The sequence below is a fragment of the Diceros bicornis genome, chromosome 29 (assembly GCF_020826845.1).
Source record: "Diceros bicornis minor isolate mBicDic1 chromosome 29, mDicBic1.mat.cur, whole genome shotgun sequence".
Classification (NCBI taxonomy): Eukaryota; Metazoa; Chordata; class Mammalia; order Perissodactyla; family Rhinocerotidae; genus Diceros; species Diceros bicornis.
The window spans coordinates 40,073,001-40,100,841 of record NC_080768.1 but is presented as its reverse complement, the minus strand read 5'-3'; the positions used below and the strand labels follow the sequence as shown (position 1 = coordinate 40,100,841).

Below are 27,841 nucleotides of genomic sequence, written 5' to 3'. Positions count from 1 at the left end.
CCGAGGGACCGCTTGTGAAGCCAAGCTGTGGCAGCGTCCCATATAAAGTAGAGGAAGAAGGGCACGGATGTTGGCCCAGGGCCAGTCTTCCTCAGCAAAAAGAGAAGGATTGGCATCAGATGTTAGCTCAGGGCTGATCTTCCTCACAAAAAAAAAGATATCAGTAGACAATTCTAATCCTTTACCCAATACATTCACATAAAAACTTGTATACAAATGTACACAGAATCATTATTTATAACAGCCAAAAAGTGGAAACAAGTCAAATATCCACCAACTGATGAATGGATACAAAATGTGGTACAGTCATAAAATGGAATAGTATTCAGCAGTAAAAAGGAATCAAGTCCTGACACATGGCACAACATGGATAAACCTTGAAAAACACTATGCCAAGTGAAAGAAGCCAGACACAAAAAACCACATACTCAATAATCCCATTTATATGAAACGGAATGTCCAAACAGGCAAATCTATAGAGACAGAAACTAGATTAGAGGTTGCCTAGGGCTGGGGGAATGGGGAGAGGCTGGTAGTGAGTATGAGCTTTCTTTCTGGAGTAATAAAAATGTTCTAGAATTGGATAGTGGTGATCACTGCACAACTCTGTGAATATACTAAATATCACTGAACTGGATACTTGAAACGTGGGAGTTTTATGGTAAGTGAATTATATGTCAATAAAGCTGACAAAAAAAGAAATTAAAAACAAATTTTAAAAAAGGAAAACGAAATTTAAACATTCAGAGCTGTTCTGGTTGGAGGAGGAAGGGTGCAGCCCACCTATTTTTGGTGTCCCACCCGACCCCCTGCTCCACCATGGCGGACAAGCCTCCACAGACCCTCAGGCCCCACATGCGGCCAACAAGCTTGTGTTCACTTGCACATGTCGAGTCTCACCCCTCCTTCAGGAAATCTATGGCAGAGGGCAAGGATACACCAACGGGAGGGCAGAGGAGGTAAAGGGATAATGATTAAATGCACCTCAAGAACATATAACCGAGCGCTCACTACCGGAAGAACCAAGAGAATTCGGGATTCAGTGATGAATTTGCTAGTTACATATACGAAAGAAGCTGGAAAACGAATACAGCTTTATTAATTTATTGTGAAGTAGGACCTCAAATGAAGAGTTTAAACATTTCCACCTGAATTTCTATTTCTGCTTGGGGAAAACAAAATAGCTGTCACCTTGGTAAACTCAACTCAGCAGTTTATAGTAAGACAAAAAGTAATCACCAAGTGGTGAGCCTCTCACATACTTCTTACAAAGAAGAAATGTGAAATAGCCCAGGACAACTCTGTCATTCTCCCATCCCTATCTTGGCACTTCCTCTCCAAGTTGCACCTTTCTAGCATTTGTGTAGACAGTGAAATGTTCTGAGTTTTTTGTATATCTTGTACCACAAAGAAATTGAAAAATTGGCACTAATGCCCCAAGAGATGGATGATGGTGATATTATTTAATGCCATCAAAATGCATTTGATTACTGGACACTTAAAAATTTGTTAACAGAGTAAATCTTATGTGTTTTTTACCACAATAAAAAAAATGAATGATGTAAAGACTAAATAAAAATAACTAATTAAAGGAAAAAGAAAAGCATTTGACTAACAGAGTTAAAGTCTACTGAAGTACAGTACTGCATTCAGGACTAAAGAAAGTTCTAAAAACCATACAATGATTGCCGCCCGCCCCCCCCCCCCCCCGTTTTTTGTTTTTTTTTTGTGAGGAAGATCAGCCCTGAGCTAACATCCATGCCAATCCTCCTCTTTCTGCTGAGGAAGACTGGCCCTGGGCTAACATCCATGCCCATCTTCCTCCACTTTATATGGGACGCCACCACAGCATGGCCTGACAAGCGGTGCGTCGGCGCGCCTGGGATCCAAAACTGGGCCGCCAGCAGCAGAGCGGCACTTAACCGCTAAGCCACCGGGCCGGCCCCTCCCCTCTTTTGTTAAATAGGTTTCTCACCGAGGCACAACTTTCAGGCACAGGTTTAGCAAAGAGGAGTTCCAGCACGGCAACCACAAAGTACGTCACCCCCAACCGCTGGAGCACGCCAGGGATTCGCAACTTGTCCCAAGACACTGCAGAAGGGACAGTGAGGTGAAGAGTCAGCCAGCACTTCTCATCTCACCCATGACATCAGCTGTTTCTAAGGGGGAAGACATATCTTTGTTACACCTAAGTAAGTCTTTTTTAGGCTCTTGGAGATGGAAATACATACAGTCAGGAGACATGGCTCAGACTCACAGCAGGCAGCTGGCCAGCGGGGAGACTGGGATAAGAACAAGAGCGTCTTCCTCACGTGTGGGCACAGAGCCAGGACGACCCTTGGCCCTGAAGTTCATCTCCGGCCCTTTCCCATTAGGACCACAGATTCAACTCTCACATCCACCAGGAACTTAAAGATCCAGCACAGGCCACTGACGGCCTCTCCTTGCCCGACAGACTACATGACTGTTTCACTGGAAGAGTGTAACCCTATAACGAATCCTACTGGGAACAGTGGCCCACTTTTGGAGATACCTTAAATCAACTCTCATGTGACACCTTCCCTTATGACCCCAACTCGAAGTGACATCTACTCCCCCTCATGCCTCAAGTCTGAGGGCTTCATTTGGCTCCTGTCTAGATATTTGTATCCTCTTCTGCTAATGACACTGAAAGTCCCTTGAGGACAGCGACCACTGCCTTCCCCGACTCTGATCTCGGTCCCAGCATAGGGCGGACTTCCTTCCCTCAGCTTTCCTGTATCACTCGCACCGCTAAAATGACGACAAAAATGTCATTCCTTCCGGCACCCCTGCTGGCATACAGGAGATGACAAAGGTGGGATCTTGCATTACCACATGATAGCCTTGTCATGAAAGCTGATGAAACTCAAGTGGCAGCAGGGAGGCTCTGAGAACCAGGGGACCTGGTCTCGTCCCTACTCTGCCCTTCACTTCACTTAGATCATCTGGAGAAAGCACTTCCATCTCTCCTGGCCTCAGAGTCTTCCTTTGCACAACATAAGGGTCTTAGTGGTCTTGGAGGCTCCTCCCAGGTCTAAAATTCCAAGATAATAATAACAATGCCCAAAGTTATACCAGCATCATATACACTTTTCTAATAACTTTTTGCAGGTATCTGAGATGAAGGAATTACATTTCTTTCCAATTATAACATGTAGTTTCCATATTTCAACCTGAATATATACAAATGGAGGGGAAAAACACTTACATGGACCAAGGCAATAATTGGGGTTCACAATGATGATTCCTATAGAGATTAACAGGAAACTCCTCCACGCAATTTTCCCCAGCAATCTGAATTTTGAACATCCCCGCTTCAGTATGGAGGTCATTGAAAGAAAAATCGAAGATCCCATAATAAATACAAACCTAAAAAAAACACAGCTATTAATATAAGGTAACCGTTTCCAATTTTTTTTGTCTCTATATCACTAATATTTTATAATCTACTACATAACACAAGCAACACATGATTTTTTAAAGTAGCCAATTATTGCAATAACATCGGGTTAATAGTGGAGGAAGAGTCAGAAAGTAGCCCTGCTGGGCTGTAAAGTTTGTGGCCTCCAAGTCCTGTCTCAGGAGGAAAGTCTTCAGGACTAAGCACGACTTCCACGGACAACCTCCATTTAGTTCTCAAAGAGAAATGATGATGAGGATGCTGCCATCCAAATAACTCCCCAGTCACTGGGTCACCCTCAGAGTCCTCAAGGAACAAGCACAACATTTCAATCATTTCTAACCCACTCTTGCTCCTGAAAAAAAATGAAAGCTACATTTTTTTTTCTGATTTTGTCTGAGCCACACATCTCTTTTCTTGCTTTCTTTCACTGTACTAAATTACCTCTTTTTGAAAAAAAGTCAGAACACTCATATGTCTAATTATTTGGCAAGGGGTTAACAGAGATGAAAGTCTGCTCTGGCTGCGTTCCTCCGTGTCTCCTGGCTTCCCTTCTTGGAGACACCTAACTGGGGTAAAAGACTGTAGCAACAGGAACAGGAACCAAGCCACTTTCCTGCAGGGAACCTCACAGAGAATGCACATAAATCATTACCAGGCCTGCAGGCACACAGAACTCCTCCTACCCAAATCTGTCTCAAAAAGGAACTCTCCCCAAAACCTGAGTTCATATTAGCCATGAAACACAAGGGACCGAAGACACAAGCCACCGGCCAGCACCACCTCCTAACGATGGAGCAAAGTCGCTCCGAGCGCCACAGCAGACACCACTCCACACTGTATCGGAGGGCATCGCCCCTCAGCAAGGCGAACAAGCCACGATGATCAGACACAGGGTTTGGTGACTGCACTCTAATTTCACACTGTGATTTGCTACTATCACTGCCCTGTTCACACTTATCCTAATGCCCTGATACCAACATACTGCATTTCTTTTAAGAAATATGATTTTATTTCCTAAAAATACTTGTTTTCAGGATTAGTGGAATTTAACTACATATTCAGAATTTATGATTTCTTACAAGATTCCCAGATCTTGTAAATTATAATCTACACTAACAAAATGTGTTCCCAAATCACTCATCTTTTATGTGTGCATGTCTTAATTTTATTTATTTATTTTTTCCCCCAAAGCCCCAGTAGATAGTTGTATGTCATAGCTGCACATCCTTCTAGTTGCTGTATGTGGGACGCAGCCTCAGCATGGCCAGAGAAGCGGTGCATCAGTGCGCGCCTGGGATCCGAACCCGGGCTGCCAGCAGCGGAGCACGCACACTTAACCGCTAAGCCACGGGGCCGGCCCTATGTGTGCATGTCTTAGATAAGCACTATGCCAAGTATGAGAACTATTCGGTAACACAGCTTTAAGAAGAACCTTGTAAGAGCAGAGACCTGTGAGCAACACAGGCCTGCAGCCCAGAATCAAGGCTGGTCTCAGAGACAGGCTCCAGCATCAGCTGAAAAAAAAAATGGAGATGACCTACAGATGAGCTGGTGGTAGACTGCCAACTCACCATGGGAACACAAGGTCAGCCACTGTCAGTCCTGCAAAATAACACAAGCACAAAGAGTGAGGAAAAGGACTCTGGAATGTAAGTGCTTCCTAAATCTAGAATGGATTCCATCACATACTGACAGGGAAAGTAAACTCAGAGAGTTCACTGCGAAGAAACACAGAGACCTCCCTGGGGACTCTGCAACCAGTCACTGGGCCTGGGGAATTACCTAAGAACATAACTGGGCACAGGAGAACCATACTAGAAGCTTGTGGACAAGTTTGTTATCTTTAAGTGGAGCTGTTCAAAACCCATTCTTAAACCAACTACCGAGTTACACTCAAAGCCATTATTCAGCACCACTCAGACCAACCCCAGTTCAATGGCAACCCAAGGGGGACCATGAGTTTTAGAAGGCAGAACTCCCACATGGCTATAATAAAAGGTATACCTAGAATATGACAAGGGTCATTTACAACTAAATTCTTCACATCCTCTGCAGAGCCTCACAGTCCTACTGCAGAGACCTCTGGGCCAGCGTGTTCTCACAGTGAAGCATCAGAGAGCCACAGCACACAAAGGGAAGAATGAAACTAAAGGGCCAACAGAAGAATCTGAAGGTCATTCCAGGGGGCAGGAGCTCAGCGGCTCAAAGGAGGTTGGTGGGGCCTCATCTCTGGAGCTCCTAGGGGCATGCTGAGTGACTGTCCCACCCACAGTTCTCTGAGGGGTCTATGTAAGCAATGCTACCTTTAGGAAATGTCTCACCATTCCAACTCGCGTGTTTGAAGTACCAGTATCTCCCTCCTCCGTAGTTAACGAAGACCATGATGATGAGAGCTATCCTGTAAAGCAACAAGGAGCAGGCTCTCAGGGCTGGCGCCTGTGACAAGGAGTGGTCCGGCAGGAGACACACTTACACTCACAAGGTGCAGTCATGACACAAGACGACACCTCAAGAGTGGAAATTACTGCTTCTAGTCACCACAACAGGGCCCTACACTACAGTCCTTCTGTTGCGAACGTTTACAACATGACGTCTTAAGAAAAATGTACAGTGACACTAAACTGCATAACCGGAAAACAAAGCAAAACATTTCCGGTTACTCAATTTTTTGCTAATTATTCAGGTGTCTCAGGTTAAAGAACTGTCGTAGAAGGTGTGCAGGCATTAGAGTCAGAGCTGAGGGCTCAACTCTTGGGTCCTTCTCTCTCATTAGCCATAAGACCTTGGGCAGGACTCTCATCAATTATCTCAGAACGCTTCTCTGTAAAAGAGGGAACACCCCTTACCTAGGGACTGTCAGGACTATTAAGGAGATAATGTATATTAGAGCACCAAACCAGTACTCAGCACATTTCAGGTACTTAATAAATGCTAGTTCCTTTCCACCTGTGAACATGTCATCTCCAATAGCGGCAATGAGAACTGGAAAGAAAGAGGAATACAATAAAACAGATTGTGAATATGCTATTGGATGCTATTTCCACAGAATGCAGGAATGAAGACTTTAGTATGTTTATGGCGTAATTTGTGGGAACTTTGGAGCCCAACTGCCTGGAATCAAATCCTGGCTGTCCCACTGTGTCCCTGAGTGACCTTGTGCAAGTTACTTAACACTGTGGCTCAATTTCTTCACCTATAAAACTGGTACATTAAAAGCAGATACTGGGCTGGCATTGTGGCATGGTGGTTAAGTGCGCGTGCTCTGCTGTGGCGGCCCAGGGTTCGAAGGTTCGGATCCCAGGCGCGCACCGACGCACCGCTTGTCAAGCCATGCTGTGGCAGCGTCCCATATAAAGTAGAGGAAGATGGGCGCAGATGTTAGCCCAGGGCCAGTCTTCCTCAGCAAAAAGAGGAGGATTGGTAGATGTTAGCTCAGGGCTGATCTTCCTCACAAAAACAAATAATAATAATAAATTAATTAATTTAAAAAATTTTAAAAAAAAAGTAGATACCTCACAGGATTGCTAAGAGATTAAATAAATGAAGACAAGTTAGAACAGTGCCTGGAACACAGTAAGAAGTTAAAATTGGTCAGCAATTGTCATGATTATTATTACCATTATTGCTATTATTACCTGGCCTCAAATACACACACCAGGAGCACTCAGAGCTCTGGTGAGGCTGGGACAGGATTATATGGTTACCACGGGGTTTAAAAGGCCTCAGTGGGTAGAAATGGAAGACCTGATACCTAGATACTTATTTTCAGCTATATAGTTTTATACTTTATTTTCAGAGTTTGGTCCTAGCCTTCATTCTTCTACCAGAACTATAAAATAGCAACAGGGTACTGTATGACTCTGTGGATTTGCTATCTAAAGGGCCTGACAATCCAGCTGTTTTGCTAGAGGGATGAAGGATGAGGACTGACTCTTCCGCGGGCTGGTGTTTCGTTTCTAGACTGGTACATCTTCTCATTTGTCAGGCTGCTGACTGGACACAGGGGCGCAGAAGGACAGGGGCCCCTATGTAGAGCTACGTGCCCAAATGTGAATGACCTTAACTCGGCAGGATCCACACACCAGTGGCCGCTGGTTCAGGCCTTGTCCCACTACTCCTCTCTAGCAACATATGAACTGGCTATCACGACAGTCCTCAAGGAGGGAGAGGCCACTGATTTGTGTCTACAGCAAGAAATCCTGTCTAGCCTAGAAAGCAAAAGATATGTAAAATATCTTAAGTTAAAAGTGTGTTTATGTGTAGTCCTAGACTACCCGCACCCACCGTGTTACAAGGGAGCCCCACGTACCCCCTGAACGTGTCCACACAGCGGAGGCGCTGCGCTGCTGCAGATGGAGCCCACGCCTCCACCTGGGGAGCGCCAGCAAGCGGGTCTGCCCTGCTTGGAGAGCCCAGCTCCTTCAGAGAAAGGGGAGAAAGACATGACAATTCACAATGCTAAGGAGTAAATTTCATTTTCCTGTTTTTTAGGGAAGAAATTAACAGAGCGGAAAACTAAAGATCGTTGGTCTGAATACTTTCCTCTTGTACAGATCCCATCTAGAGGTCTGGTTTTTCACTTTGATTTTTGTGTCTCCTGCTGCGCTTGCAGTGGCCATATTGATAAATGACCACAGAGAACTGGTCCAGAAGTGCACCCGGTACAAGTGTACCAGCAAATATGTCCATATGAATTTATTAACACCAATAACATGTTCCAATCATTACAGCAGGCCATCATATTTATAGATTTCACATTGACGTCTCTTATGCTTTTGTTGTTTTTTTTTTTTTTAAAGATTTTACTTATTTATTTATTCCCTCCAAAACCCCAGTAGATAGTTGTATGTCACAGCTGCACATCCTTCTAGTTGCTGTATGTGGGATGCGGCCTCAGCATGGCCGGAGAAGCGGTGCGTCGGTGTGCATCCGGGATCCGAACCCGGGCCGCCAGCAGCGGAGCACACGCACTTAACCGCTAAGCCACGGGGCCGGCCCTATGCTTTTGTTTTAATCTTGACGCTCTCTCCACTTAACTGGACCAGTCCAACAGAACTGCCTGCAGAGTGAAGCACATCTCCACAGCATGCATCCCATGAGCCCGGAGGCCCAGCCACACCGCAGAGAGAAGGGATGCGCCCTCCCGGAGCTGGGAGAAGGCACGCAGGACACACAACCTGGCCTTCAACAATACAGATAAGACTAAGTAAGCCAGATAACAGTGATGATTAAATAGGGAATTGCACATTCCAAATCTAGAAAACCACCCAGACCACAGATGACACATTCTAATAACTCACAGAATTGATGAGGCGATCAGTTTCCCGGGAATTTATTGCCTTAGAAATCCAATTATTAAAGTCATCCAAACTGTAAACAAATAAAAGGCTCAGTTAATATATTTCATTTGGCAGAATTTTCAAAATGATTGGATGTCAAATTGAAAGAAAATTTTAAAGTTCGCATTCTATACAAGTCAAAGAATTAAACATTTTAAAGTTTCTTAACAAAACAAAAATAGAAATCAGAGTTCATAGCAGCAGTACTTATGAACGCCCGACTTTTACAGCACAGTGTCCTCATCAATGAAATAGGAATAATGATAGTGCCTTCATTCAAGAGCTGTTGTGCGAGTGAAATGGGATCAGCATTCCCTGTGGCTGGAATTCTTGATAATAATACTATTAAAATTAGAATAGCAAAAAATTGTAAACAACCAAATGCACTCAATACAGGAAGACTAAACACAGTATGTGGCAGCTGTGTGACAGAGGAGATACAGCTAGGAAAATCACAAGAATGTGGGCTCTGTCCATACAAAGAAATACGAATATAAACCGTTAAATACAAAAAGCAAAACCCAATACGCAGATGCGATTATCACTAAATAAAAATGCATATATGCACACTGAGACAGTTTGAAAGTAACTTTGGAGTGATTCAAATAGTTCATCACTGGGTTCTTTTTCCTAGATGGGTGCTTTAGTTCAAAATGATATCCAGATGATATAAAATTGATTTACATGATTAACAAAAGATAAATATATTTACTGGTTTTTCTTTAAAATGAGATTTATACCTGGAAAAAAATCTTTAAAAAAGTGTATCTTAGCTCTTTCACATAATATTTATATTCTGATTTGGTTCACTTACCCTTTTTTTCATTTTTAAGTGGAAATGATCCTGATTTTCAATACATTACAGATTGTTGAATGATTTGATGTGATAATATTGTGTGTTATTCACAATCCCGAAATTTTCTCGGATGGTTTCACTTTTCTTTTGTTTGTCGTGCCGATAAGAACAAGAACTTTTCTAGGTCTATGTCCCCACCTTTGATTACTGAAGTCCACAGAGAACCCTTTCTCAACCCAACAACCTCGGCAAACCGGTGTTTTTGGACTCAGAACTCATAGGCCAATTTATTATTTTTCAAATAATAATGAATACTTAGTATTTTTTATTTGGTATATGAGAATAATTAAATGTTTAGTTTTGGTAAGTACAATTCTTTGATTAGAAAGTCAAGAGAATGCACATCTTAGTTTGGTTGTAAATCATCAAGGACTTTCTAGTGGAAATCAAATATAACATTTCTAACTTAATGCAAGTTCTTTTATGTTCTGTGTTTCCAGCTCTCTTCATACTGAAAAGTGCAATCAATTTCATGCTCATCTATGGAAGATTTTAGGAAGTCGAAAATAAATTTCTAATTAAAAAAAAGTATATTTTAGCCCAGGAAAAACATGTTTTGCATAAAATTTGCACATTTAAATTATCCAATACATAGGATTTTCTTTCCTTTTTTTTTTTTTTTGGTCTTGCAAAGTTTCAAGCATACGCAGAAGTAGACAAGCTAGTATAATGGGCCGCCATGGACCCATCACCCAGCTTCAACAAGCACCTACACACGGTCCATCTGACCTCGTCTATACCCCACCCACTGCCCTTTGTCCTGCCTTGGACGGATCATTTTAAAGAAAATCACAGACATCACATCATTTCATCCATAAATACCTCAGTATGCATCAGTAAAAGATAAGGACTCTTTTCATTTTTAAACATACCTGCAATACCGTTATTGCATTTTAAAATATTATTAATAATTCCTTAATATCATCAAATAGCCAGTTCAATTTCCCTGTCTCATAAGATTTTTTACAGTTTAATTGTTCAAATCAGTATCCAGATGTGATCCGTATATCCAATGCATACATTTTTAATTTCTTCTGTTTTTCTCCCCACAACTCAACTCCCATTTCTAGTTTATTCAGCACTAATAACATCACCATCACATGAAAAACGTTAAAATAGAGCCATCTAAGGAAGAGTTAAAAGGAGAAGTTAAGATATTTAAAAATTAAAATGGAAAAAAAAGCAGTTAATTTTCTTGAACATGCTTGTTCTCCAAGTGATAAGGAAAGAGATGCTTTATTCTTACTACTTTTTCAGATTCTTTTCTGGTTCAGACAAATCTGAACTTCCCCAGACTTTCGTGGGCATGCTGGAAAGTGACAGGGCAATGTACAAGGGACTCTTGCTTTGCCAACAAAGCAAGGCTGCCAAGGCAAAATCACATGCAAAAAGGCGTTTCAATTCCACAGTGAGAAGGGTGGAATTCTTTCCTTAGCAAGAGCTTGATATCAGCTACCAGTTACTTTAAAACATGATGGAATAGATCCATTCATCTTAAAAGCACCAAATGAAAACACCCTAATGAACCTGAACATCATTTGCATCTTATCAAAAGATTGACAAGATAATATCTTAATTCAAAGAAATGAAACTCCTCTGCTAGGCTTATGCTCTCTCCCTAAAAAGCAGTTAGGTTAAACGTCTGCTGAACGGCAAATAGTTCTTTTACCCTCACACAGTCAGGCTTCTCCTGTGCTATAGGAATTACACTATTTCTAGGACACACAAGGTAGAGGGACAGAGTGCCTAAACTCCCCAAAGTCACAGGGTTTCCCCATGCTAGCAGACTTAAAGGCTAGGTTCTTTCATCCAACTTGGATACAGCTCATCAATAAAATCTACGATCTTTCCTGAGACCCTAACAGGCTGGGCATATGAAAATTCAATCAATCTTATTCCCTTTAAAACATGAAAGAATTTTCCTTTGAAAGGTGATTTACCAGGCCTGGATCTACTTTACTTTGTTTTTCTTTTCCAGGCTACTAATTCATTCTCCCCAGAATTGCTGTTAATCAGGCAGAGGAGAAGGAATTCTCCCTCCCAGCTAACCCTAACCAAGGAAAAGCGAGTCCACGCTGAGGTTGGAGGTACCACATCTCCTCCTCCATCTCTGCTGCCAGGTTCTTGGGCTGGGAGGGGCTGGGAGGGGCTGGGAGGAGCTGGGAGGAGCTGGGAGGCTGGGGCTAGAGGGGATGGCCTCCGGGCTCAGAGCCAGAGATGATGAAGAGGGTCCAGTACGGCAGCCGCCTCCTAAAATCATCACAGGCCACCTCCACTCTCTTCGAAGCAGGATGTGAGATCCTCTAAAGAAATAATCATTTCTCAAGCATTTTCTTCTACTTTTTCAGCCATGTGGGAGGATTGAAGGCAAAGATCCATTAGAACCAGGTTATCATTTCCCTGAAGTCACGGACCATCTCTTTTTCTACATTTAGTCCCCACCGCCTAGGACTGGACTGGGCATGGTGGACACAAGAAGTATTCATTTAATCAAAGAATAATGGTCATTTGAAGGGTCAAACTACCTTTCTGATAGAGGATATATTACCTCTGTATTCTATTTTACTCAATTGTGTCCTTCCTGAACATCTGCTTACCTCAACAAGAACCTTAGAAAGGACACCACAATGATGAGCGCCAGACCAACAAGGAACGCAATACTCACAGCTATATAAACAAAAGAAACACGTTATCACCAAAAATGTCATCATAAGCATCAAAGTTGTCACATTACATTTAATCCATAAATGAAAAATGCAAACAAAAATGGAAACAGATGAGGGAAAAGCCTATATTCTTATACTAAATTTCCTATAATTGAGGATACTCTTCATGAGGGGAGTGCTAATTTTCACTATGAAAAATATCAAACAAAAACAAAAGTACAGAGAATTGTGTAATAAACCCACATATACCCATCACCTAGGTGCTAGAATTATCAAGGTATTGTCACTCCTGCTTCATCTATTACTACTCTCCCCTCTGTTTTTTTGCCCAAAGTATTTTTAAGCAAATCCCAGACATCATGTTATTTCACCTGTACATCTTCAATACGTGTCTAAAGCATGGGCCTCGTGAAAGATCATATTGGCATCATCTTACTCCTGACAAGACCCACTGAGAAGGGCACAACATCACTTCTGCAGTAATCTACCAAAAATGCATGACCTTAACCTAGTCTTGAGAAAACAGCAAGCAAATCCAAATAACAAAATAACTGGCTGTCCTCTTCAAAAGTGTCAAGGTCCTGACAGATGAAGAAAGGCTGAGGAACAGTTCTAGAGTAGAGGAGATGAGGGAGATCTGACAACTGAATGCAATGTGGACCCTGGATTGGATCCTGGACCAGAAAAGGGACATTAGAAGGGATGATCAGAGAATCCTGAAAAGTCTGTGATCAGTTATTAGTATTGTCTCAATGTTAAGTTCCTGGTTTCAATAGCTGTATATGGGATAATTGTACCATGATTATATAGCTTAGGGGTTTGGGGGCAGCTGGGTGAAGGGTGTATAGGAATTCTTTTTTGCAACATTTCTATAAGTCTAAAACTATTTCAAAATTAAAAGTTTCTTAAAAATGGACCTTTTGTTATATAACCACAATGTCATACCAAATTAACAGTAATTCCCTAAAAGAGTCCATATTCAAATTTCTCTAGTTGTCTCAACAACGTTGTTTGTAGTTAGTGTGTTTAAGTCAGGATCAAACAAGGTTCATGTCTTGCATTTGCTTATTATGTCCCTCAAGTCTCATTCAGTCGTAAGCAGCCACTGACTTGTTTTAGTCAGTTTTCCTCAATTAGTATGTCTCACGTTCTAGATCTGTCTGTTTGCTTCCTCGTGGTGTCACTAAACTTGTTGCTATAACCTCCAAACGGGAAATTAGCTGTAAAGGCTTGACGAAGAAAGTTCAACTTGTTTCAGCAAGAATGCTTCCCAGGTGGTGCTGTGCCTTCCCACTGCACGACGTCAGGAGCACCTTGGCGACTGACCTCGTGCCGATGCCTGTGCTCAGCTGTGAAAGCCCGCCCCTCCCGTGTCAAGTTCCCCTTTCACCTCATGGTTTCATCCACTCATGATTTTTGCCTAACTCAATTATTTCATTAGGGGTTGCAAATATTCTGCCATGCTGCCACATTTACTAGCTGCAATTCTTCTCGTCATCTAGGACTATTTGGTTATCCTAAAATACACTTAAAACAGGAAGGGCAGGATAAATGCTTAAATCTTTCCTTTCAACTGACAATTTTAAATCACGCTAGTTACCATGAGGTGCCCCTGTTATCTCCAAAGGCAACCAAAGTACTGCTTTTGTTTCTGTCTGGGGAGGGGACTCACTCTTTTTAGTTTCATAATGAACTCATTGGCTTGTGTATACTCAATGCGTTTCCATCAATTACATGCATTATTCTTTTTAATGCTTAAATTATCCCACATTGGCCCTTTCATATCAGCTCTTTCGTTCTTCTGACATGGCCCAATGTCTTCAATAGCTTCACCGTGAACAGTAACTTACTAATGCCCTAGGGATTTATTATATTGTCTAATGGAGGACTCAGGGGGACAGATTTTCTTCAGTGGAGTTATTAGAGAATAAATGGTCCCTCCTTAACATAAGGGGACCTCTGGACTGTCAACCAAACACATATGGGAAATATTACACCCTAAATCCTAAAACAAGGAAAGATACTTAACAGTCAACTTCTCTATTTCTAGTTTCTTTCTTCTGCATTAACTTTTTTGGCTTATTTATGCTTCATAATTAAACTAAATAACAACCATGAGAATATAATGATATATCATATAATTTTTTATATATCACATAATTTTCTTGGTATACTCCAATGACACAATAAACACACTATAAATACACCATAACTAAATAGGATAACCTATACCCCAGATTTTAAATTGCATGAAGTGTTGCAAACAGTACTTAAAAACTAAACTTGAGAAAATGCAAATATAGGGCCGCCCCCGTGGCTCAGCGGTTAAGTGCGCGCGCTCTGCTACTAGCGGCCCGGGTTCGGATCCTGGGCACGCACCGACGCACCGCTTCTCCGGCCATGCTGAGGCCGCGTCCCACATACAGCAACTAGAAGGATGTGCAGCTATGACATACAACTATCTACTGGGGCTTTGGGGGAACAAAAAAGGAGGAGGATTGGCAATAGATGTTAGCTCAGAGCTGGTCTTCCTCAGCAAAAAGAGGAGGATTAGCATGGATGTTGGCTCAGGGATGATCTTCCTCACAAAAAAAAAAAAGAAAACGCAAATATAAAAATCAACAAAGAACATATACGTACGAAGGTTACTGTCAACTGGATTCTCATTGACAACTAAGTCACACGCAATTTCATTGACTCCATTTTGGACCTTCTTTACCAAGAGAGAATAGTTTCCAAATTCTCCAAATTTGTATTCCAGCCTAGGAAGATTAGGTAAAATTAAGAAAAATGGTTAGATTAGGAAATAAGAGTTTGGATTTTGGTAATGTCATCGAGACAGAGTGACAGGCGAAGGTGCAGACCAGGCAAAATACAGAAAAATATTTTAAAGGAAGGAAAAGCTAGGGCCGGCCTGGTGGTGCAAGCGGTTAGGTGCATGCGCTCCGCTGCGGCGACCTGGTGTTGGCTGGTTGGGATACCGGGTGTGCACCGACGCACCACTTGGCAAGCCATGCTGTGGCGGCGTCCCATATAAAGTGGAGGAAGATGGGCATGGATGTTAGCCCAGGGCCAGTCATCCTCAGCAAAAAGAGGAGGATTGGCAGATGTTAGCACAGGGCTGATCTTCCTCACAAAAAAAAAAAAGGGAAGGAAAAGCTAGAAACCAAACAGGAAGAAGAGCAGAGAGAAAATGCAGCCTTCAGCAGGTCGCATGGAAACAGGCACAAACCTGCACACTTCCTTCTCCTCCGCGGTGGCGTTAAGCTGCAGGACGACGCTGTGCTGAGTGCTCACGCCCACGGCGGCCGCGCCGGGCTCCCCAGGCCCTGGACTCTGGGAGACGTTTACCAGAACCTGAAACAGGCACTACAAGACAAAAGCACAAGCCAACTGTCAGAGGCGCCCCCATGTCTGCAGGCTGCCGGAGGCCATGAACATCCCGCTGGAGATCCTGAGACAACTTTTCCTTCATACGAACAAAAATGCTTTTAAATTTCAATAATTTAGATAAAATTTGCCTACATAACTATGTGGTGCTAAGGAACCGTACAATCTTTATTCATAGGTAAATTTTTCACATAATTAACAAATACAGCATACTTTAAATCTCGCATTCTATTGTTTTACTTAATATTATTTAACAAATAAATTTCTATGATTCTACCCAATTTGCATATTTATAATTTTTAAGGGTTGCATTATATTCCGTCAAATACTATAACTGTGAGTATTTAGGTTGCTCTCAATTTTTCATCCTTTTGTATATAATTTTTTTTTTTTCTGTGAGGAAGATCAGCCCTGAGCTAACATCCATGCTAATCCTCCTCTTTTTGCTGAGGAAGACCGGCTCTGAGCTAACATCTATTGCCAATCCTCCTCCTTTTTTTGTTCTCCTAAAGCCCCAGTAGACAGTTGTATGTCATAGTTGCACATCCTTCTAGTTGCTGTATGTGGGACGCGGCCTCAGCATGGCCGGAGAAGCGGTGCATCAGTGTGTGCTCGGGACCCGAACCCGGGCCGCCAGTAGCGGAGCGCGCACACTTAACCACTAAGCCACGGGGCCGGCCCTGTATATAATTTATATAAATTATATTGTTTTAAAAGATCTACACATGATGTTTTTATTCCTTTAAATTCTTTCCCTCAAATAAATTTCCAAAAATGAGATTACTGGACAAAAAATAATCATTTTAATGTTTCTTGTTACATGTGGCCAAATAGTACTCAAATAAGAAAAATTACAATATATTTATTTCTCATTACTCTTACTAGAATTTAAATATCATTCTTCTTTTAGTACTAGATACTTATAATATCACAGCATTAAGATTACATTTTAAATTATCAGTAGATGAAATAATTCAATATTCTTTTGCTATTTTATGTTTCCTTTGGTGTGAACCATCTGTTAGACACCCAATTCCCTTGAACATAATCTTAGAAATATGTCCTCATACATTGTAATATTAAACTCTTAACTATATCAAATATTTCCCCATTCTAGTGCTTTCTTTCTCATCTTGTTATATTCTGCTGTTTGTAATTACAAGTTTTTTTAAAGTTTGATATAGTCGTACTAATTTGGCTTGTTATTTTTTCTATTGCTTCATTAATTTAAAAATGTATTCTGCCTTTTTTAGTCTTTTTCAAGTTTGTGGAGGTTTTTTTTAACTTGAATCCACTTGGCGTATGTGATAGATGGTATACAATTCTAAATACCTTTCCCCACAGTTTTAGTTGTAATACATTAAATTCTTATGTAAATTAGATGGTACTTCTTACACTTATTTTGGTCCGTTGGTCTTCGGTTCTCTTTTGTGGCTACATAAATGACTGTGCTTTGTAATATAGCCTGTCCAGTACAGCAAGTCTCCATATTGCCCATTCTCATTTTGAGCCATCCTTTGATTCTTTTGCTTATTTACTTTTTCATGTGAATTTTGGAATCATTTACACCGATTCTACAAAGCATCCATTGACATATTAACAACAACTGTGTTAAATGTATGAAGTTGGGAAGTACTGTCATTTTCCCATGCTTAGCCTAATACCAGAGTGAATTGGCTATTTCTCCATTTAACCTATATTTTTCCCATTAAAATTTTATCATTTTCTTTTTTTTTTTTTTTTTGTGAGATCAGCCCTGTGCTACCATCTGCCAATCCCCCTCTTTTTTTGCTGAGGAAGACTGGCCCTGGGCTAACATCCTTGCCTCATCTTCCTCCACTTTATATGGGATGCCACCACAGCATGACTTGCCAAGCAGTGCGTAGGTGTGCGCCCAGGATCCAAACCAGCGCACCCTGGGCCGCTGCAGCAGAGGGCGTGTACTTAACCACTTGCGCCACTGGGCCGGCCCCTCATTTTCTTAATATGTAAGTTCTATAGATTCCACAAGAATAAAAACACAAGTCATCATAAATAAATCTTTCAATATGCTAACTTATTCTACTTGATAGAATTTTAAGATTTTTGCACCCATACTAATTAGAATTTCATGTTTTTGTCAGATTTCTTTTCATGTCTTTGCAAGATTTTAAGATTAACATCCTATTTATACTGCAGAACAAATCAGATGTCAAGCCATCCTTTTTTGGGGGGGAGGGGAAATTATATTTAGGGTCAGTTTATACAGATTGAGAATCATTTATTTGAAAAATGTAGGAAAACATTAACTATTTTTAGGTGGAGAAATCTGTTATAACTTTCTAGATTTCTTAATCGGTTGCTGATCTATTTGTGCTCTCAATTTCTTGAATCACTCCATATTTTTTGAAGAAAATCAATCAATTTTTGAATATCAAATTTATCACCTTATAACTGTTCATCGGACCATAACTATTTTACAGTGGTTATATATATCCTAATTCCTAATTTTATTACTTTCCATTGTTTTCTTAAATTTATCAGTAATTTATCAATTGTGTGACTTTTATTTTAAAAAATTATGTCTTGACTCATTCTTATTTCAATTTTTCTCTCATCTTCCAGTTTACTTAGTTATTATTTTTATTGCTTCCTTTTTTCTTCGGGTTTGGATGATGACACTGCTTTTTCCAAAACTTTGAGATCTCTCTGCAGTAGCTCTGCATGTCCCTTTCCTTCCTGATTAACAGAAAGCAGATCCTGACAGCCCTGAAGCCAGAGCGAGGGGCGCGAGTCCCAGCACTACCACAGAACAGCAGGTAACCTGTTACGAGGAACTCAGGAGAAGCCACTTGACTTCTCATAATATCAGTACCCCAACTTGAAGACATATCCAGATGTCTCCTCTCTACTGGATTGCTGATACAACATATCTCAGACACAGAGCCGGCCCTCACTAAACAGTAGCTGCAACTTCTACTATCATCATCTTTATTTTGTGTATGTGTGAGGAAGATCAGGCCTGAGCTAACATCTGTTGCCAATACTCCTCTTTTCTGCTGAGGAAGATCGGCCCTGGGCTAACATCCATGCCCATCTTCCTCTACTTTATGTGGGACACCGCCACAGTATGGCTTGATAAGTGGTGTGGAGGTCCGCGCCCAGGATCCGAACCTACGAACCCCGGGCCACTGAAGCAGAGTGCATGAACTTAACCACTAAACCACCAGGCCAGCCCCTCATCGTCTTTATTATTAGAAACATTTAAATAAAATTTTTCATAAGAATTGCTTTGTCCAGGTCAATGACTTTTCTGTGAAAAATTTGTATTATATTCCTATTACAGTCGTTTGTTTTTGTTGTGCAGAGATGTGAGATCGTAGAATGTATAATCTCTGTGTTTTGTATTTACTTAGTCTCTTTCAGCCTAATCAATGTATGTATGTATAACTTTCCTCTTTCCAAAAGGAATTTTAAATTATTCACAATATATTTTTTTTAATTTTATTTATTTATTTTTTCCCCCAAAGCCCCAGTAGATGGTTGTTATGTCATAGCTGCACATCCTTCTAGTTGCTGTATGTGGGACGCGACCTCAGCATGGCCAGAGAAGCGGCACATTGGTGCACGCCCGGGATCCGAACCCAGGCTGGCAGCAGCGGAGCGCAGGCACTTAACCGCTAAGCCACGGGGCCGGCCCTATTCACAATATTTTTAATACAGTCTGAGTCTTGTTGTTGTTTTTTTTTCTGGGAAAGATTTGCCCTGAGTTAACATCTGTTGCCAATCTTCCTCTTTTTTTTTTCCCCTCCCAGAGCCCTAGTACATAGTTGTATATTCTAGTTGTAAGTCCATCTAGTTCTTCTATGTGAGCTGCCACCACAGCATGGCTACTAAAGATGAGTGGTGTAGGTCCATGCCCAGGAGCCGAACCTGGGCCACTGAAGTGGAGCATGCCGGACTTTAACCGCTAGATCATCAGAGCTGGCTCTCTGAGTCTTATTCTTATACAAGTTAGTCTATTTGCATTTATTATAATTAGTCTAGACTTACCTACCCTGAAGTTCCTCCTCTATTTTTGTCTTCTTTTCTCATTTATATATTTTCCATATTGCATATTCTTTTTTTAATATTTTAAAGATACAGTAACATTAACTATTATATTTATCACACTTAGAACATGTCTACTTAAAAAAAGAAATGTCCTTGTTTATTCTAATTTATGTCTAAAAATAACAAACAGTCAAAAGTAATAGATAACCACTTCGGATGCCTTCCAGGCAATGAAAGTGCAGTATTTCTGTTTTCCTCTCCCACTCACCACTTTTCCATGCTCTCCACCTCCAGATCTAGATCCCCTAAGGAATTTTGTTGAGTATTCTAAGAAGCAATTTTCTGGGTTTTTTTGTCAGTTACATCTTACTTTTATTAGTCAATTATAATAATTACTTATAGTTAACATTACAGTAATAACCTTTCTCCAATTCTTGTTCTCTTTTCCAAAGACCTTGTTAACACATTATAAGGATCTCTGTTTTGAAGCTGTGACATCTGGTCTACCCATGTTTTCAATGTTTATGTATCTCTAGGTTTTTCTACTTTAAGGGACGCGAGACAAAGAGGAAAGGACATTTTCAATGCAGCGAGGTAACTGATCTCTAGGGGGTACCGTCACCTTTAAATATCTTATAGATGTTAGTCCACCCTTCCCAGATTTTTATTACTTGGTTTACTAAATACGAAGTTATTATAATTGGCATTCCTTTGAATACTTCTTTCTTTATATTTGCTTAAAGATTTTAAATTATCATTAAAGTTCAAAATTTAAAACAGTTCGCGTCTAGGCATCATTCTCTGGGTGTTTAACCTTTAGAGGATCATAAGTGTCTTCTTCGCAAATTCCAAGCTAAGGTCTTTTTTGCAGTTAGGGACATTTTTTACAATTACATTTAAGTACAGACTCTGTACCTCTCCTTTACACATTTTCCTAGGACATAATCATCTTCATGCTCTTTTAAATAAATTAGCAATTTCTTCCTTGAACTGGTCTCTTGTAGCCAATTCTTCCTGGTTTTTGATTTTTTAATGTCACCAGCGTCCCTGTTTTGTACCAATGATTCTACATTTTTTTAATTCTAAAGACGCTCTTACTTGCCCTACGGCTAATACCTTGACAATGCATCTTTTTTCCCCCTCAACGTGTTTTCCTGAGGATTTTGGACCTTTATTAAAGTCTTTTTAGAAAATGTTTTTCCCATTCTCTGAGTTACCTGTGATTCTTGTGGCTTTTAAATTCACTTGTTGTTGATTTTTTCCAGGATTCTTCTAGGTCCTCCTTAAAGGCTGATAAATCTTTTCTTTGTCTTGAGCTACTTTTTTAATATTATAGATTTTCTTTGTTTCACATTACTTTACAGAGCTTTCAATGGGTTTAATCAAATTACAGAGGAGGTATCATGTATTGCTCCAGAATCTTTTCATCCATATTGGGGATTTGTTTGTTTTTTAAAGCTATTTACAGTAAACAGGTCCCTATACATTCAAATTCCTCCTCTGAAGGAGGCACGTTGAAGCTCTTAATTTGAAAATAACGAACATTTTATTTTACATGGAAGAACAGCCTTGTCCTTAAAAAGCAACGAGGCCTAGAATAGGGGTAACACCTCAGATAAAAATAAATTCTTTATCATCAGAAGGGCAGATCCTGGGAGAACGGCCCCGGCCTCAACTTGAGCCTCCTCACTGTCCTCACTACCTTCGCCCCTGGAGAATACCCAGACGTCTCACTTCTCTGGTCCAGCGAGAAGGTTCTGCATTAGGCAGAGGAGTAAAATAAAACACGGTCTATCAGTTTTTCTCATCACTGAGAACTGGTTTTTTAAAAGATGCGTAGGGGAAAAGATAAGAAACTGATGCTGCTCACTGCTAGGCATTCTCCTGATTATATTTCTCCTGACTATGTAGCTTATTTGTTTCCTATCTATAAAACTGAAGTTAACAGGTGAAGGGCTTCAGGTATGAGAGCATCAAGGATCATATCAAACCAGCCCCAAAGCACACAAAAGTGTGAGCAGGAAGTCGATACCTACATGATAACAGCGTTCAGAATTCCAGTAGACGGTCAGGTTTGTCCCGAGTAGCTCATTATGGATAAGCAGCAAAGCTTGGTCCATCTTCAGCTCTACATGCCGTTTCTTGTCTAAGTTTGAAAAGAATTAGAAAAATACTTTTAAAAAAACCAGAAAAACAAGGCCCTTGATAGCTGTGTTGGAGACAAAGTGCACCTGTGTGACAGTGGCTTCACAGCTGTGTTCCCGGATGCCTCCACTCAGTCTCCAGGGTCTCAAGGGTCTCTAATCCCTTACTTGGTGACACACGGACGCGCATGCACACGCACGCACACACACACCCAGGTCCCCTTTTACACAGGTGCCTCTCCTACAAGCGAGGATTCGGTCAACCCCACTCACACACAGTATGTACGAGGACCACGTCAGGAACTCACATCATCAAAGCAGAAGAGTGATGGGCACTGACTTCAGCAGTTTCCACATATCCTCTATTTGATAATATGACAACTTCATGAGCTAGGCACTTGCTCCATTTCACAGATGAAGAAATTAGGGCTCACTGGCTCAGATAATTGCCCATGGCCACAGAGTTTTCTGTGAAATCACTGAATTTGTGTGATTCCAAAGCCCAAGCTTTCTCGACCATGTTCCTCGGCTCTGAGCATGGCGTGGGCAGCTCGTGAGACCTGCAGAACCTCAGACCTACTGGGTCAGGACGAGCAGGTCAGCAGGGTCCCGGGGGGGTTTGCACCACCTTTCAAGTTTGAGAAGCTCGACTTTGTTTTCCTACCAAATTGGCAGACAAATCTAGAATGTGTACCATCTATGTGGCCTCCTAGAGCATCTGGTGATGGGGTGAGCGCTAAGCCAAGGAAACATGGAGCAGTGGGTCTTTCTGCCTTCAGACTGAGGCTCAACCTCCCTCCCTAGCCCTCTCAAAACTGCCACAGAAACCAGAAGATTTAGAACTCCACATCAAAGTGACATAAAGCAATCACCTCGGTGATTACTGGCTAAAGTTAAAGCAAAATGCTTCATTTAGATCAACTAGGCCATTTCTATTATATTATATGAAAGAGAAATTAATTTACCCTCTAGCTTCTGGGCAAAAGAAAAAAAGGGAAACTATTTAATAACACAACTGGAAAGATAATAATCTAGCCTCATGTTTTGTAACATGAAAGCCTCCTTCAGGGCTCCCAGTAACTCATCTGAAGGGTTAATTCAGAAAACTCTTCACTGTAGCCAGCCTAAATCCTTCTTTGTTTTCTTTTTTTGTGAGGAAGATCAGCCCTGAGCTAACATCCATGCCAAGCCTCCTCTTTCTGCTGAGGAAGACTGGCCCTGGGGTAACATCCGTGCCCATCTTCCTCTACTTTACATGGGACGCCGCCCCAGCATGGCCTGACAAGCGGTGCGCTGGTGCGCGCCCGGGATCCGAACCCGGGCTGCCAACAGCGGAGCGCGAGCACTTAACCGCTACGCCCTGGGGCCGGCCCTAAATCCTTCATTTTTAAGTCTATCCTAATTTACCCTTATTTAGTTCTTAGTGAATACAAAACACACAGTTTGTTGTCAGTGCGGCGAGTAACTCCGGCTGCTAGCGTCCCTGTGCATAGCAGAGCAGAGCCCCGCCCGGTCTTTTCGCTCCAGCCTCTCACCTTCCGGTGCTGTATCAGACAATGCTCCGCTGCTATTCATAGGGTTTTCACGATGAGTTTTTTCGGAAGTGAGTGGCCAGGTCCTTCTTCCTAGTCTGTCTTAGTCTGGAAGCTCTGCTGAAACCTGTCCGCCATGGGTGACCCTGCTGGTATTTGAAATTCCAGTGGCATGGCCTTCAGCATCACAGCAACACGCAGCTGCCACAGGATGACAACAGACAGATGGGTGGTGTGGTTCCCTGACCAGGAAATGAACCCAGGCCGTGGTGATGGAATCTTAACCATTAGACCGCTAGGGCTAGCTAAAACACACCGTGTATAACTCTTAATAACCTACTCAAGCTTTTTTTCCTCAGGGCTCAACAAAGCTTTACCAACCACTGTTTCTGTTCTTTGGCGTCCTTCTGGACAGCTTCCAGCGGAAGCAGGGTTTGGGACCAGGAGTATAATAATATGGTGAGCTAAGTACGTGGACTCCAAATCAGACCAACCTGAATTTGAATCCCACCCTGCCTCAGTTTCCTGGTCAATAAATTAGGGGTCATAACAGTGTGTACTTCATAGCATTGGTGGGAGGGCTAAAACTGAAACATATGCAAGGTGCTTGGCACAAAGCCTGACACAAATGATGCAAGTGACCCAGGACACATCCAATCAATGCAGGCACAACAGGGGCTTCGTTAGGATTAGGAACATTTGCTTAAATATTTTTAAAAGCTGTTTCTCCCTTTTCCATGTCGCCTTATTTCCAATTTCTCCCCATTTCCTACTTCTTCCTATCATAAGAAATGATGCTATAGGGCCGGCCCCGTGGCTTAGCGGTTAAGTGCGCGCGTGGAGGCAGGGTTCGGATCCGAGGCGCGCACCGAGGCACTGCTTCTCCGGCCATGCTGAGGCCGCATCCCACATACAGCAACTAGAAGGATGTGCAGCTATGACATACAACTATCTACTGGGGCTTTGGGGAAAAAAAGGAGGAGGATTGGCAATAGATGTTAGCTCAGAGCCGGTCTTCCTCAGCAAAAGAGGAGGATTGGCAGGGCTGATGTTCCTCACAAAAAAACAAAAGAAAGAAAGAAATGATGCTATATATATCTGAAAATTAACATGTTCTTCTTTTCACATAGTTCCCTAAGAAGGAACTTCCAGGAGTGAAATTTTTAACCAAAAATAGCTTTTTAAATAGCTTTTGATACATACTGCCCAATTATTTGTGCTGATTTATAACAGCTGTGGTGCCTGTCAGTTCCCAGGTGATACAAATAACTATACACTCACTGTGTGCCACGCGCCAAGAGCCCTGTGAACGACCTGTGGGTGTCTCCATTCGCTGGATGACATATCCGAGGCCTGGAGTTCAAGCACACACCAGCCATCAGGATTCAAACTGCGGATAAAGGGCTGAGTGTGCATCAACATCCCTCTGTATAACGACTGTTTTTATTCATATTTCTATGAGTCTTTAGTGGTGGGTGGAGTAATGTTCTTATTTTATGCTTAGATTTTCCATATTAATTGCAGACTTTGAAAGCTCTTAATTGCCATCAATACTAATTATTTTATATAGGAGTGTGTGGAGGAGCTTAACCCTAGCTGAATATTAGAATTACCTGGGAAGCCAAAAAATAAACCAAAAAATACCAATGCCCTGGCCCCATCCCAGACCAATTAAATCAGAATCTCTGCCTAATCATCATGATTTTTAAAATTTCCTCCCCAAAACAACAACAACAAAGCCCTCCCCAAATAATTCTAATGTGCAGCCAAGGTTGAAGACAACAGCCAGAGAGACTCTGAGGGCAAGGCCAGGGCATTTTGACACCTTTGTACTTTTCTGCATCGTTTGAACATTTTTTTTTAAATCAATGAGTCTGTATCCCACACACACACACACACACACACACACACACACACACACACAGAGGAAGCAATTCCTAAGGCATCCAATATGACATTAGAAATTGAACCCGATGCTCAGTTTCAAGAAAAAGCTGCCAACTTCTGGTGCAGTTGCTCTTAGAAATACCAGAACACCACTCAATAAGCATCATATAGAAAGAACAGTTCCCTCCTCCTCTCCCTGTCCACAATGTCTTCCTGAGGAAATAAACCAAATAAAGTCACCTTTCAATAGTCCTGGGGTAACCGTGCTGTTTGTGTTAGACTTTTATTTCATTTCCAAACATTTAATTTCTGGTTCTAGTCTCTGCTTATGAACGTCTTTGCTGGGAATATTTTAAAAGACATATTCTACTTAATTTTTTTTTTCAAGTAAACTTGAGTCCTCAAATCATATGAAGATAGACTTCTTAGTAGGAAGTTGTCCACCCCAAACCTTGACTCCGGGTGGCACTAAAAGCCTGGCTGTCCTCTCAACACAGCTTCCTGAAGGTTCCAGGGTGGATGGCTTAAGATACTCGTATGTTCTCCCTCACTACATAGAATTACTATTTACAAAGCACCTTTTTCCTAAAATAATCATGGTTATTAATTAGCACTAAAATACAACGAAAGAGCCTTGTCCGGGCTCTGGCGCTGACAAGCTGTGACCGGGCAGGTGAGGTACCCTCTGGGGGTCTGTCTCCTCAACCATAAAGGTAGGCACTGAGGTGGGGGGAGGGGGAGGCAGCACACACAGCCGAATGCGCTCAGCTGTCTTTTCCCAGTTCACTTTGTCGTCGCCCGACAAGATTCTGATGGGAGAGGAGGGACAGTTTGAACTACACACACTGACACCCAAACCCCCGCATTCTGATACCAAAAAGGGGGTGGGAGGAGGCAGAAGAGAGGCAGGTGACAGTCACACCTTCCCCCAAACTGATCCAACGGCGTTTGCTGCACTTGACTGATCCCACAGCATCCCCTGGGGCGGGCCTTGGTTCTAAGATCTTCTAGGGCCCTGGGATCCTCGTTCCGGGGGTCCCGGGAGAGGCCCTGGAACGTGTATCTTTCCCCATTTCCCCTGGTGACCCGGGAGACCGGGGAAGTTAGGGCAACCCCAGACGAGTGCGCGCCTCTCCTCCCGGCCGCACCCTAGAATCACCGCCGGCAAGAACACCTCGCCCGGCCCCTCCCAGGCCGCGAACCTCAGTCTGCGGCTTCCCAGCAAACCGCAGGGCGCCAGCGAACCGTCACCGGGGAGAGTCGCGTCAGGGAGGCGGGGCGCGGGGGCGGGGCTCTGCTCGAGCTGGGACGTGGAGCTCTAACGACCCGCTGCTGCAGCCCTCGCCCTCCCCGCCGCCCGCCCAGTTTTTACTGCACGTCGGACACTGACTCGGGAGCTGAATCCCAGCGGGCGGGAGGCCTTGCCCGGTCCAGCTTCGGACCGGGGCGGGCGTGCCCGGGCGCCGCTGTCCCGCCCGCAGCGTGCCGCCGCCCGGGCCGCGGGCCGCTGGGCACGGCCTGCATTCGCGCAGAGGGATGGCTGTCGGGCACACGCCTCTGGGCCAGTCCCTCTCTCCTTTAGCTTCGCCTTGGGGAGCAGCAGGCCTCCCGATCAGAGGCACTTCACTGTGTGGACGTGAGTCGCCTGAAGACGCCAGGTGCCCCCGCCGCCGTCCCGCTCTCCCCGGTGAGCGCGGCGGGCCCCTCCACTGCGCTAGGCCCCCGCCCGCGATGCGGCCCGCGCGCTGCTGACACGGACTCCCGGCCCGCGGCGCCCACCAGCCGGCGGAAAGGAAAACTCCAGTTCCGGAGGACTGTTGCCCCGAGCGCCCGCCCGCCGCGCGTCCCGAGCCCGGGGAGGGCACAGTCGCGCGGCCAGGTCCCAGCCCCACAGCCGGAGGGGCGCAGCGGCGCCGGGGCGCCCAGCCGCCGGGCCGAGCCGGGCGCGCACTCACCTCGCGGCCGCGCGCGCTCGGCGCCGCGCTCCGGGGCGCGGCCGGGGGCCAGCAGCGCGGCGCTCAGCACGGACGCGGCCAGCAGCAGCGCGGCCAGCGCCCGGCCCGCGCCCCGCGCCCCGCTCATGCCGCCCGCCGCCGCTGCCGCCGGCCCCGCGCCGCCGCGCTCCCGGGCCCTGCGCTCCTCCGCGGCGCTCGGCCGCGCGCCCGTCATCGCCTGCCTCTCGGGTGCCGTCACCGCCCCTGAGCCGCCCGCGGGGGCGGGGGAACGCGGCCGCGGAGGGCGGCGCCGGCCGGGCGGGAGGGCCCCTCTCGGCCCCGCGCGGGGGCAGGCTGCCTAAGTAGAGCGCCAAGATTCTCGTCCAGTTGCGCAGTGCTTTTTGTCCTCGGGAAGAGAAACATCCAGAAGAGAGGCCTCCTGCAGGCCGCGAGCCACTGCTCCCCAATCCCCGACCACTCCCCTGAGCAACATTCTGCTAATTCCTGCGTCCAGCCATTCATCATGCAATCGGGTGTCGTGTCCTCTGTCCACTGCTCTGGAAATGCCCTGGTAGGCAAAACCAGCAGAGTCCCAGCCTCCAAGGCGTTTACTATCCAGAGGGAGAGATGAGACTTA

At 43.6% G+C, this 27,841-nt stretch overlaps 1 protein-coding gene across 5 annotated transcripts in view; it reads right to left on the bottom strand.

The window, feature by feature from the left end:
• HGSNAT (heparan-alpha-glucosaminide N-acetyltransferase) overlaps nt 1–27,439 on the bottom strand; it is a 33,260-nt gene extending 5,821 nt beyond the window's left edge. For 3 of the 5 annotated variants that reach the window (XM_058525331.1, XM_058525330.1, XM_058525327.1), the window contains exons 1-11: nt 27,226–27,439; nt 21,744–21,853; nt 15,518–15,654; nt 14,926–15,047; nt 12,217–12,286; nt 8,725–8,794; nt 7,734–7,843; nt 5,746–5,822; nt 4,996–5,026; nt 3,230–3,390; nt 1,976–2,091 (exon numbers count right to left, since the gene is read on the bottom strand). In XM_058525331.1, the coding sequence (XP_058381314.1) occupies nt 1,976–2,091; nt 3,230–3,390; nt 4,996–5,026; nt 5,746–5,822; nt 7,734–7,843; nt 8,725–8,794; nt 12,217–12,286; nt 14,926–15,047; nt 15,518–15,654; nt 21,744–21,853; nt 27,226–27,439 (1,218 nt within the window). Of the gene's footprint in view, nt 1–1,975; nt 2,092–3,229; nt 3,391–4,995; nt 5,027–5,745; nt 5,823–7,733; nt 7,844–8,724; nt 8,795–12,216; nt 12,287–14,925; nt 15,048–15,517; nt 15,655–21,743; nt 21,854–23,386; nt 24,274–27,225 lie in introns of those variants that run through there. The other 2 variants (XM_058525329.1, XM_058525328.1) reach the window with 2 other exon arrangements.
• Between the last annotated feature and the right edge of the window lie 402 nt (nt 27,440–27,841).